The 11,711-nt window shown below is 53.8% G+C and overlaps 3 protein-coding genes across 8 annotated transcripts in view; 1 reads left to right on the top strand and 2 right to left on the bottom strand.

Moving 5' to 3' along the window:
• Positions 1-3,370, bottom strand: part of RRP8 (ribosomal RNA processing 8) — a 42,083-nt gene extending 38,713 nt beyond the window's left edge. For 3 of the 4 annotated variants that reach the window (XR_010946160.1, XR_010946159.1, XM_067750078.1), the window contains exons 1-6: positions 3,047-3,370; positions 1,475-1,844; positions 818-1,271; positions 598-727; positions 339-445; positions 158-254 (exon numbers count right to left, since the gene is read on the bottom strand). Coding sequence is in view for 1 of the 4 variants with exons in the window: in XM_067750078.1 (XP_067606179.1) it covers positions 158-254; positions 339-445; positions 598-727; positions 818-1,271; positions 1,475-1,844; positions 3,047-3,145 (1,257 nt within the window). In the remaining 3 variants the exon portion in view is untranslated. The remainder of the gene's footprint in view (positions 1-157; positions 255-338; positions 446-597; positions 728-817; positions 1,272-1,474; positions 1,845-3,046) is intronic. The other variant, XR_010946161.1, reaches the window with a different exon arrangement.
• ILK (integrin linked kinase) lies at positions 3,335-9,977 on the top strand. 3 transcript variants are annotated; one of them, XM_067750081.1, is made up of 13 exons: positions 3,335-3,459; positions 3,895-4,029; positions 7,146-7,311; positions 7,494-7,589; positions 7,777-7,873; positions 7,972-8,055; positions 8,167-8,252; positions 8,386-8,495; positions 8,606-8,733; positions 8,825-8,946; positions 9,046-9,145; positions 9,254-9,384; positions 9,568-9,977. In XM_067750081.1, the coding sequence occupies exons 2-13, from the start codon at positions 3,941-3,943 to the stop codon at positions 9,715-9,717; spliced, it is 1,359 nt and encodes a 452-aa protein (XP_067606182.1). In that variant the 5' UTR covers positions 3,335-3,459; positions 3,895-3,940; the 3' UTR covers positions 9,718-9,977. The 3 variants fall into 3 exon arrangements, with proteins under 3 accessions (XP_067606182.1, XP_067606180.1, XP_067606181.1); XM_067750079.1 differs by having other exon boundaries at positions 3,849-4,029; XM_067750080.1 differs by lacking the exon at positions 3,335-3,459 and adding an exon at positions 3,462-3,594 and having other exon boundaries at positions 3,849-4,029.
• On the bottom strand, positions 9,952-11,366 carry TAF10 (TATA-box binding protein associated factor 10). Its single transcript, XM_067750084.1, has 5 exons — positions 11,104-11,366; positions 10,810-10,964; positions 10,505-10,569; positions 10,302-10,416; positions 9,952-10,118 (listed from the first exon to the last, which is right to left on the bottom strand). Exons 1-5 carry the CDS (start codon positions 11,333-11,335, stop codon positions 10,029-10,031), a joined length of 657 nt encoding a protein of 218 aa, XP_067606185.1. The 5' UTR covers positions 11,336-11,366; the 3' UTR covers positions 9,952-10,028.
• Between the last annotated feature and the right edge of the window lie 345 nt (positions 11,367-11,711).

Raw genomic sequence — 11,711 nt, 5'->3', positions numbered from 1 at the left:
CGTCCCTGCTCAGAAAGCTTCCCAGGGCTCTCCCACAAGTCATGCCTTCAAGGAGCAAACGTCTGTGTCTGATTATGACCTCCATCCTGAACACCACTACTACCCTGAAGGGCCACACATGTGACAAAGATACGGACAGACTTCTTGGGGCCCTCACCTTGGAGATGACCTTGAAGCCCAGTTTGGTGACAGCCCCCAGAAAGGTCCGAACATCTTCAAAGCGGCTGCTGACCTCAGCCACTTTCAAGAGACCCCTGAAAAGGATGGAAAGTTCTGGGTAAATGCACAGACACACGCACGTGCACATATACATGCATCTGTTTCCTGGGGACTCCTACCCTGGCTTCAGCACTCGATTTGCCTCCTCTAGGAAGTCTCTGATGTTGGTTCCCATCAGTGAAAGGCAGAACACAGCCACGTCTACAGATTCATCCTCCAGAGGCACCTATGAAGAGTATCGTATGAAGCACACATTATGGGGAGGAGAAAGCCAGCACCGAGTGCTAGGGGTGCCGGGCAGAGAGGGCATGTTAGAGATTAGCCCATGAAGTTTGGGCCTAGGGCACAGGCCAGATACGTGGAAGGAGTGGGGTTTACCTGGGCCATGTCACACACAGTGACCCGGGGGTCCAGAGAGGCCAAGTCGAAGCAGTGCACAGGGTTCCGGATACTTGAAGCCAGGCGGCAGTCCCCACAGCCAAAGTCAGCCACCACCAGGGACGCAGGCCTGGAAGTGGAAGGGAGGAACAGCTCGCTGGTCTGGCCTGAGCCCGTGACTGACACACCTCGCTTCTCACAATGCCCAACTCCCACTCACCGCTGGTGAAGATCCCTGGCAATGCGGTCCACTGGCTGCAGTGGCCACTTCTTGACTTGGCTCTGGAAGCCACGGTGGTAGAGGAGAAAGGCCTCAGGGTCTTCCTGGAAGAGGCGCTGCGCAGCACTGCTGGGCCCTGAGTACAGCTGTTCATTGAGGTAGCGGAACCGGGCACCATCCAGCCGCTGGGCCATGCGGGCTCGCAGAGCCTCCGCCCGGGCTCCATGGCTGTCTGGACTGGGGGCAGGAGGCACCTCTGTCTCCTCTGTGGCGGCTGTGGCTGGGGCCTGCTCTGGCGCCCGAGGAAGCCGAAACTTGTTCTTCTGTCTACGCTTGTTCTTCTGCCGGTTCCGCCACTGCTTGCGACTCAAGGTGTGCGGAGGATTAGAGCAAGGGGTCTCAGGGCTTGGCTTGGTGGAGTCATTTGCAGCACTAGAATTCCAAGCTTTGGAACCTGCAGGGAGTGAGATGGGAAGGCATATTTGGGGCGATATCCCCTGAATTCAGAGGCTTAGCAAGAGACGAAACCTGAGACAGAGATTGTGGCCTAGATGAAAGTACTTCTTATTCCCTAACCCCAAATCTAGTGGTGGCAGATAACCTCTGTCATATGTAGGATCAGCTGATCCCCCCTCCCTGTCCCACATGCACTAATACCAGTTTGGTCAACATTGTCCAGGGGCTGGGCAGGATTTGAAGGGTCCTGTTTCTGGCATTTCCTCTTTCTTTTCTCTTCTGCAGCAAAGCCATTGCCAAGAAGAGCCCCTTTGTGGCACTTCTTCCTTTCCACTTCCCCTTCCTTGGAGCCACTGCTAGGTGGGCCCTGTTTTTGACGTTTCTTCTTCCTTTTCTTCTTTACTTCAGGAGAAGTGCTGGCAAACAAGACCTTTTTTGGGCGTTTCTTCTTTCTTTGCACCACCTCCTCCTCGTCCTCCTCGTCACTGCCAGGCAGACTGGGGGGCTGCTGGGGAAGAGATGCTGCCTCCAGGGCCCGTAATGTGGCCAAGAGCTGGCGGTGCTTGGAGCCCTGGGGGAAAACAAGGGATGAGAGCAGGGGCGAGGAGAATGGATGGGGCCTGGAGAATAAGAAAGGAGAGATGGGGACCTCATTCAGACACTGGTTAGAGGCATATGGATTATTCCCAGTCAACTTAACTTGTCATGAAGACTGCCAGACCCTGAAGAACTTTCAAGTCGCCATCCCAAGGAGGGCAGAGAAATCAGCCACCCCACTTTCTTCATTGTGCAGATGAGGTAATGGGGTTCCCCAGAGAAATGTTCTCTGCACGTGCTTTTCCTTCCAAGCTACAAGATCAAGGCCAGGGACCAGGAGTTCCAACCCTCAATCTCAGGCTTCTACCTCTAACTAATATCTTTTTATAAAAGTTAGGAAGGTTTCTGAAAACAAGAGTAACGGGATCACACGTGTGTGTATTAAAGGTGCCTCCTTTAATAGTTGTAGTGTAGAGAACAAACTGAAAAGGACAAGCTGTAGACAGAGGCCAGTGGCACGGACTACAGCAATGGGTTGAGGGGCTGAAGAGGAGGGAATAAAGCAGACAGATTCCATGTTGGAGGCTGACCGAAGGGTAGAAAGAGCCTGAGCAAGTGCAGCAGCCCTCACATCGGCAAAAGCTTAAAGGAGAAAGGTCTGCTGTCTGGGAGGCCATTCTAGGTTGAAGTCCTACTGGGTGGTCCTAAACCAGGCACTTATCTTGGAGCTCCCCTCAGCACCACCTCCCTTTGAAAGGTAGTGCTGACAACCCTTCAACGTCGCTTACTCTTGCTCTCTCCAGTGTCCACACAGCACCCAATGACCTTTTCAAAATGCAAATCTGAAGAAATCATTCCTCTGCTAAAACACTCCACTGGCTTCTCTCTCTCTTTACCGTATGCAAAGCCTCTAATCTAGCTCTCCAATTTCTACGGCACCCCCTCTCACTCTCTCCGTTCCAACTACACAGATTATTTCTGTGTAGGTGTGTGACCCTAGCAGAACATGCTCTCTCACACCAGGGTCTCTGCACGTGCTTTTCCTTCCAAGAAACCCTCTTTGCTTCACTAACTTCTACTCACCAAGTCTCTCTCAGTTCCAACATCACTTTCTTTTGGAAGTTCCCGGATTTTCGGGCGGTCGCAGGCGTCCCCCTCCCCCTGATACACATGCGGCGCGCCCCAGCTCTGGGATCCAGCGGGGTCCGTTCCGAGTGCCCCTGCGGGTCCACTCACCTTGATTTGCGAGTCGGCCGTGGTCCGAGGCCGTAAGGCTACAGACCCGAGGTCCGCGACTACTGGGGCCTCCTCGGCCCACTCCGGCTCCTCGAACATGGGGTTGGGGAGAGCGAGGTCGCGCGGTCCACCAGCCTCTCCACGTGCCCAGCTAGTCTCCAGGAATCAAAGCGCTCAGAGCCTCCAACACAGGGCCGGAAACCAAAGAGTGAAAGCTAAGGCGGCTAGAGCAGCCGGCTCAGCGCCGAAAACCATCGAGTTTAGACACTGGTGGGCTAGAAGGTCAAGGAAGGCGGGCTGGAGGGCTGGGGGAAGGAGGCCCGCGCTAGCCAGAGAGGGCCAGGGGCGGGGCCGGGCGGCGGGCGCGGCCGGACGGGAGTTCCCCGGAGAAGGCTCCTCCAGCCCGAGTCCCGGTGAGTGTGGGAGCACCCGTGCCCCCTCCCCAAGTCTCAAGCTCTACGAGGCGGTCACCCCTCACTCCGCCTACTCCATTCTGAGTGGGGAACGAAGGCCATCCCCGGGAAGGACCTCCGATCCCCTCCCCCAGGGTATAGGGCGCCTAAACTCCCCCCTCCACCCAGCTCTGTCCGCGGGTAGGGTCTCTGTGCTTGCTCTCTGACATCCCTTCGGGAGGTACTGCCTCTTAATCACCCCCTACTTCGCCCGACCCGCCTTTCCCTCGCGCCCAGGGGACACAGTACGGGATCATCCCGCTGCCCCCCTAACCCCTTCACAGACCTCCAGTAGCCGGGTACGCAGTGCCCAGACCCCCACCCCAACACAAACACTTCTCTCCTTTAAGGGACAAGGCTTGGGGCTCACCCCCCCTTCCCTGGATCCTTCTACAGTCCCCACGCTTTCCCAATCGAGGGGACTCAGCGCCGGGACGCTGCTATGGACGACATTTTCACTCAGTGCCGGGAGGGCAATGCGGTTGCCGTCCGCCTGTGGCTGGACAACACGGAGAACGACCTCAACCAGGGGTGAGCTGAAGTGGCTGGTGGGGGAGAGGAAGGGTAAAGACATGCTTCTCTCCTTGATGTGGGGTGCTCACGTCTGGTGCGGGCTGCTGACTTTCCTATCTAGTGTGATGAGGGCTAAGCACAGCCAGTCAGCGGGGCAGAGGGTCTCCACACAGGAAGCTGTTGTTTGAGCTGAATCTGGACTGAATAAGAATTTCACAGGCAGAGGCTGCAGAGAACTTTTCTAGCCTCAGTAAACTGCATGGGCAAAAGCTAGGGGGCAAGACACCCAGAAGAGGGTGCCCAGAAATTGTCCGGAGTTCCATATGGCTAGAGGATAGAAGACCTCTGTGGGCTTCTGTGAGCTGAAGCACTGGGTACAAGCGGAGAACGACAGGAGATAAGATTGGAAAGGTCTGCAAGGGTCAGCCAGATCATGCAAGAATATTTAGACTATAATAATGCATTTATTCCAAGAACAAGGGTTTAAAGCCATGTAATGATATGATGAGACTGTCCATTTGTTAAGTGTCATCTTGGATGCTTTGTGAAGAGCAGGTGGTGATGTGAAGAGTGGCACCAGAAGTGGTGATAGCTTGGACTGGAATTGGGGCAGGTAAAAAAGAAAAAAATGATCAAATTCCTGAAATCTTTAGGATAAAGAATTGGTGAGACTTGGTGTGGGAAGTGAGGAAGGTCAAAGATGATGACCAGGGTTCTGGCTTGGGCACTTGGGTAGATGGTGGTTCCTTTCACTGACATGGACAAGACTGAAGGGTGATGAGTTCCACTCTGGACATGTTAAAGTGACAGTACAGTGAAGTGGAAATGTTGAGTAGGCTGTTGGATTTCAAGAGAGAGATATGACTTGGAGACAGATTTGGGAGATATTAGCATGTAGGTGGCACCTGAAGAGGAGGGTGTGAAACAGAGGGGATGAGAAACCTACAAGACCAAAAAGGAGCAACTGGAGGTTGAAGGAGAAACAGGAAAATATGCTAGTAAGGCTTGGAGAAGTGAATGTTTCAACAAAAGGGGAGTGGTCAACGGTACTATAGACTGCTGAGAGGTCAAAGAACTTGAGCACTTTAAAGTAACCACTGAATTTACAATTAATTATATGTTTGATGATCTCTGTGAGGGCTGCTTCAGAGGAAAACAAGTGAAGAAACTAGACTAGGTTCCTTCATTTAAAGAACTATACTGAACTTCTGTGCTGGGTGCTAGAGGTCCAGAATCAGACATAATGCTCGCCTTCAAGGCAGCAGCCCTGTGACAGGTTGAATGGGAGGTAGAGAAAGTGAATGTAGACAAGTTCTTTAAGGCTGGCTGAGACAGGAGGACAAGAAAAGCTGTAGTGATGTTGATTCAGCATGGTGGATTTTAATTTTATTTTAAAATTTTAGTTTTTGAGGTTGGGAGATTTTATTTTTTAGGTTTGAAAGGTAAGGATCACCTGTCATCTTCATCCAGGCTTTACAGTTTTCCATTAGGCTTCTATGCTATTTCTCCATAATTCGCAGTCACTCCTTCCGTTTTTCATATAATTCTTCAAAGGGTGCTCTGATAAAGACAGCGAGTGCAGTTAGTATTTTGTTGGTGGGGTTATAACGGGTCAGGTGAGGTTGTCCAGTGAGCCTGGCATCTAGGAAGACTCAGCTGCCAAAAGGTGAAGGGGTGGCATTAGCGTAACCGGTGCTGGTTTGAGTAGATAGGCTTTGGGGGCCCAACTGGCTATATGCTGGATATGAAGTGAGGGTGAACTTCCTGCTGGCCTCTTCGGGACTAAAGTTCAGGTTCTGAGGTGACCAGCAGCCTGACAGTGGGCAGAACCCTTGTGCCTATACTTTTGCTCTCAGGCTCTGGCCTGCCCTGGGGCTACAGACTGCCAGAGGCTGATAAGCTGGGGCACAAATTAAAGAGCTGGGATGCAAAACTGACTGATAAGCAGGGGGTGGTGATTGCTTTAGGAAGAGGAAGGGGAATACCCACCTCCCAGGAAAGGTTTTGGCTATCTTTGGGAGCAGATGAGGGCAGCTGTGGAGGGAAATCTAAGTTAAAGGCCACACCCACCACCCACATTGGCTGTGGGGACATCTGGGTGGCCCGCGGTGGCGGCTCCAGGCCCCGCCCAGAGCCCGCACACGGGAAGTGACCGCAGCACTAAGGCATCCTGAGGCTGCCGGCCCAGACCACGGACTGCCCCCCTGCTCCGCCCCTTGGATCTGCAGCCCAGGACTGGAGGGAATTTCCTTTTATGGCCCCAGGCTGTCAGGCCGGCCTAGCTTCCACACAGTTGGGTTTTTTTTTGTTTTTGTTTTTTGTACACTTCTTTTACTTTATAAAATACAAGTTCTTGAGAAAAGAAAAAAGTCAGGTGTAGCTTTCTTTCTAAAGAAGCCATTCTCATTTTCTTGTTTTCTGTGCCCAGGATTGCTTGAGTAGAGGAATCCTGTCTTATGTGGTGGTATCTACTTCATCATGAATGACTTATCAAAAGCATTTCTCCTTTTCATTATAAACCCTTCCAAACCATCATTTTAATTCCATTTCCTTTTTAGATCTTAATTTCAGTATCAGAACCAATCAGTAAGCTTGCTTCCTCTCCCATGAGCTGCGGCTTTCCTTTTCAAACCTACTCCTCCTTCCCATTAACGTGCACTGAACAGCTGCCGTCACTGCTTTCTCTCAAGAAGCTTACAGTCTAATAGACAAGACAGGCCACTAACAGATTTTTACAATCCAGTGTGACAAGTACTGTAGTAGGGGGATGTGCCAGATGCAGTGGAAAACAGAAAGGACCAACAGATGTTGCAAAAGGGGTGCAAAGGAAACCAGATGAAGAATGTTACCACGTAATGAGGGCATGCCAGGGAAGAAAGGCTAGTGGGAGGTGGTGATGGAGACAATGAATCATGTGGATTTGTTGGGATTTCAGGTAGTGGTTGGTTGGGTTTGAAGCTCAGGGGAAGGTCTGAATTGGACAGCTTTGGGAGTTGCTGGCATGAATGAGAATCAAAGTCCTAGAGGTAAAGTTTCTCAGGGAGAGTATGCAGAGTGACTATCAGTTTTTTTTGTATCAAAGCCTTTGCCCCCATCCCACCTCCAGATCAATGACCATTGCCCCTTCCTCAAAGGGACGATCATGGCTTCTCCCCCTTGCACTGGGCCTGCCGAGAAGGCCGATCTGCTGTGGTCGAGATGCTGATCATGCGCGGGGCACGAATCAATGTGATGAACCGTGGGGATGACACCCCTCTGCACCTGGCAGCCAGTCATGGGCACCGTGATATTGTACAGAAGGTATGTATGAACCCCTGCCTCTGTCATCTACTTGATGTACCTGCCTGGAAGTCAGCCATAGGCACTATAACATACCATAGAAAGTATGTATACTCTTCTCCCTCCTTGCATGCCTCAACACACATCTCTCATTTGGGACTGACTGTACCTTCTGCCTCTTTCTGTTTGGCCATGGGGACCAGCTGCTGCAGTACAAAGCTGACATCAATGCAGTGAATGAGCATGGGAATGTGCCCCTGCACTATGCCTGTTTTTGGGGCCAAGATCAGGTGGCAGAGGTGAGTACTCAGGCCCAGAGTTCTGGGATGGGTGGGAAGCAAAGTCTAAGCTTGAGTGGGAGATTCTAGAACCCTCAACCCATCCTATGAGTACTGCCCAGTACTCACGACATTCACAGGGTTTGTACTGCATCTACATTGATGGTTGGTTGTGACTGCCCTCATCACAGCCACCTTTTAATTCCAGGACCTCGTGGCTAATGGGGCCCTTGTCAGCATCTGTAACAAGTATGGAGAGATGCCTGTGGACAAAGCCAAGGCACCCTTGAGAGAGCTTCTCCGAGGTCTGTCCCCACCCACCGCTCATGTCTTATCATGTTTCAGCCTATCTCCTCCCACCACACAACAGCTGAGGTCAAGACTGTTTGTCTTTCTTCCTTAGAGCGGGCAGAGAAGATGGGCCAGAATCTGAACCGTATTCCATACAAGGACACATTCTGGAAGGGGACTACCCGCACTCGGCCCCGTGAGTCAGTTGTGAGGGGAGGGGTGGTGATAGAGAATAATCCTGGGCTCCTGGGGCTGGGTGAGAGGGAGCCTGGTTAGAGGGAAGTACCTGACCTGCCCGTACTCTCAGGAAATGGGACTCTGAACAAACACTCCGGCATTGACTTCAAACAGCTCAACTTCCTGGCGAAGCTCAATGAGAATCACTCTGGAGAGGTGACCCCTGCCCTTGCCCTCCCACCCCCCGACACATTACCTGCTCTGCACTCATTTTAAGTTTTTCCTCCAGTTAGTGGGCAGGAAAGCAGTGGCCTTAGTTAAAGCCTTCTAACCCATATCTGTCCCTCAGCTATGGAAGGGCCGCTGGCAGGGGAATGACATCGTCGTGAAGATGCTGAAGGTTCGAGACTGGAGTACAAGGAAGAGTAGGGACTTCAACGAGGAGTGTCCCCGGCTCAGGTGCGGCAAGGCCTAAACTGGAAGCCTGGGTTCCAAGGAACCCTGCCCAGCACCCAGAGGGAGATCTTTTATGCTGGGTCTCAGCCAGGGACACTCTCTCCCTCTTCCAGGATTTTCTCCCACCCGAATGTGCTCCCAGTGCTCGGTGCCTGTCAGTCCCCACCTGCTCCTCACCCCACCCTCATCACACACTGGATGCCATATGGATCCCTGTACAATGTGCTACACGAAGGCACCAGTGAGTAGGGGATGCCAAATCTTGTCGTGGCGGGGGAGGGGAGAGAAGTGTAAGCCTCTCCAAACTACTTAACTCTTGCCTCCTCTTTTAGATTTCGTTGTGGACCAGAGCCAGGCTGTGAAGTTTGCGCTGGACATGGCAAGGGGCATGGCCTTCCTACACACACTAGAGCCCCTCATCCCACGACATGCACTCAACAGTCGTAGTGTAATGGTGAGGTCACAACTTCACTCCCGGCCCAGGCCACAGAAGCCCTTTCCCTATCTAGAATAGGACTTACCTCCTTCCACACAACTATCTTCTCCTCCTCAGATTGATGAGGACATGACTGCTCGAATCAGTATGGCCGACGTCAAGTTCTCCTTCCAGTGCCCCGGACGCATGTATGCACCTGCCTGGGTGGCCCCTGAAGGTGAGTGAGTGCATTATATTGGGAGGCAGAGAAGGGGCAGCTCAGTAGTAATGGAAGGGAAGCAGAGACAGGTTAGGCAGCTGGAACAGTTAAGTCCTGTCCCTCCAGCTCTGCAAAAGAAGCCTGAAGACACAAACAGACGCTCAGCAGACATGTGGAGTTTTGCAGTGCTTCTGTGGGAACTGGTGACACGGGAGGTACCCTTTGCTGACCTCTCCAACATGGAAATTGGAATGAAGGTGAGAGCATAACTGGATATACTTGTGTTGGGGGAATGGTGGTGGTAGTGACAATAATTGTAGTGGGGCTGGGCTCTTCCTACATTTGTTCAAATATACAGAATCCTGTCCTGAGGGCTAGAGGCCGCTCCCCACATGAGACTCAAGTTCTGAGAGCCACGTTGCTTTTCCTTGTGCTTGCAGGTGGCACTGGAAGGCCTTCGGCCTACCATCCCACCAGGCATTTCCCCCCATGTATGTAAACTCATGAAGATCTGCATGAATGAAGACCCTGCTAAGCGGCCCAAGTTTGACATGATTGTGCCTATCCTGGAGAAGATGCAGGACAAGTAGGGCTGGAAAGTCCTTGTCTAAACTCCAGAGGTGTCAGGACACGGTTAGGGGAGTGCACCTCCCCAAAGCAGCAGGCCTCTGGTTGCCTCCCCTGCCTCTAGTCATGGTACTACCCGAGCCATGGGGCCCATCCCCTGCCCCCATCCCTACCACTGTGGCCCAAAAAGGGAATGGGCTTAAAGCTTTGTCACTTGCCACACGGTGTCTCCCAGCATGGGAGGGATCAGCCCTGCCTGTCACAATAAAGTTTATTATGAAAACAGGCTGGTGTGGGGACAAGGGGATGGACAAGTACATTTAGACTGGGTGGCTCAGGTGAAGTAGTGCGGCTTCTTCACATTGATGCCATACTCGCTGAGGGCAGGGGTCAAGTCCTCCATGGTTAGAGTGTACTTGCGGTCCTGAGGGAAAAGGGAAGAGCACCAACTGAACACAGGAATTCCAGATTTCAATCCCAGGTGGGTGACCCTGAGTAGGTCTTTCACCTCCCCTAGGGCTTAGTTTCCCTCAAAGGGGTTTCAGTATAATTTAAGCCTCTGCTGCTGTAGGAGGTAATAACTGACTCAACGAGCCTCGCCTCACACCTTGCTCTTGCTTCGGGAACTGCCAGAGGCTGTGCCCTTCATTTTGCAGTGCTGTAGGGCATCGTTGGCAATATCTGAGATGAATTTCTGGGCAGCTAGGGAGATGAGCCGAATTCTAGAGAGAAAAAGATGGTATGAGAAGGAGGTGGGCAACAAACTCCACACAAGCACCCAAGGCTCTAACCTGCCCGGAGTTTACTCACATGCGTGGGTCCGAGGCCTCAAAGCCAGCACGGTTCAAGTAGTAACCAGTCACTGCATCGGGGATCTGAGAAGTCAATTAGACGACTGTCAGTGTTAGCCCTGTGTACTGTGGGGCTGAGAGTGGGAGGGTACGGGAAATGGAGGGCAAGCCTGGCTACCAGGAAGCTCCTCATTTGGGTGGGCAGAAGGGATAAATCACAAGAGCTAGTAGGGGAGTAAACGCAAGAGGACGCTGCAAACACAGGCGGCGTGGCAGAAGCTGACGTGACAGCGGGCCAGCAGCCTGTTCAGGCGGGAAGCCCACCGTAGGCGTGTAATCCTCCAGCTGCATCAGGAAGTCCACCAGAGGCGTGCTGGACACCACCGGCTTCACGTCTCCGTTGGCCGCGCTTGGCAGCACGTAAACCCCGTTAGACATGGCCCCCTCCGGGGGCGCCGCGCCGCCCGCCGTCACCGGAGCTGGAGGAGAACCAGCAAATTGAGACATGGAGGTGGGAGGCGCGGGGGCCCAGCTAGGTCTGCCTTAACCCTCTGCCCTCACCCGCCGCTGGGGCCAGCCCAAGGCGCGGCCCTCGCCCTCACCCGTCCCGGCCCTCACCCGCTCCGCGCCGCTCGGCCGGCTCCCCGGCCCGCGCCGCCACGGCTCCCGTGCCCCCTGCCGCGGCTCCAGCCCCAGGCCCCCCAGCTGTCCCCGCGGGGCTGGCCTTGTTCTCCGCAGCGACGCCGGCGGGCAGCGCGGCGGGGGCCGAGACCGCGGGTGCCGGGCCCGAGGCCGAGGCGGCAGAAGCCGGCGCCGCCTCGGGGTCCGCGCCGGAGCCGCTGCAGCTCATCGGGCCGGTGGGAGAGGCGGCGAACAGAACCGCTTCCGCTTCCGTTCACGTTACGCACGCACCAGGGTTGGCGTCACACGCCTCGCGACTCGCCCCTCCCACGTCACGTTCGCTCCTCCCTTAGGCTGCTCGTCTCTTTCCGCGGCCCCTCCGGCGGCTAGATGACGAAGACCGATGGGCGGAGACAAAGTGTTGGAGAACCGCGATAGCGCGAACATTTCTCCTAGGCGGATCCGCTGGGATGGGAACGCTTGAATGTCGAGGAGTCTCTTCCGTAGGTCTGGGACCCCTCACCCAGCCTGACGCCCGAAAACCTTGCTTTGGGGCCCATCGCCCCGACACCTCTCGACCGTTGGTCGCCTGCCAGTCTGCATCC

The sequence above is a fragment of the Pseudorca crassidens genome, chromosome 9, assembly GCF_039906515.1.
Source record: "Pseudorca crassidens isolate mPseCra1 chromosome 9, mPseCra1.hap1, whole genome shotgun sequence".
Classification (NCBI taxonomy): domain Eukaryota; kingdom Metazoa; phylum Chordata; class Mammalia; order Artiodactyla; family Delphinidae; genus Pseudorca; species Pseudorca crassidens.
This window is presented reverse-complemented; position numbering and strand designations above follow the sequence as displayed.

What these genes read in the sequence shown, in the direction of transcription:
- TAF10 (XM_067750084.1), bottom strand. Translation starts at nt 11,335, where the DNA reads ATGAGCTGCAGCGGCTCCGGCGCGGACCCCGAGGCGGCGCCGGCTTCT. An exon ending in GGCCGAGCGGCGCGGAGCGG is followed by an intron (nt 10,965 to 11,103) that starts GTGAGGGCCGGG and finishes GTTCTCCTCCAG; the next exon opens with CTCCGGTGACGGCGGGCGGC. An exon ending in TGGAGGATTACACGCCTACG is followed by an intron (nt 10,570 to 10,809) that starts GTGGGCTTCCCG and finishes TTGACTTCTCAG; the next exon opens with ATCCCCGATGCAGTGACTGG.
- ILK (XM_067750081.1), top strand. Translation starts at nt 3,941, where the DNA reads ATGGACGACATTTTCACTCAGTGCCGGGAGGGCAATGCGGTTGCCGTC. An exon ending in CTTGAGAGAGCTTCTCCGAG is followed by an intron (nt 7,874 to 7,971) that starts GTCTGTCCCCAC and finishes TTTCTTCCTTAG; the next exon opens with AGCGGGCAGAGAAGATGGGC. An exon ending in TCAACAGTCGTAGTGTAATG is followed by an intron (nt 8,947 to 9,045) that starts GTGAGGTCACAA and finishes TCTCCTCCTCAG; the next exon opens with ATTGATGAGGACATGACTGC.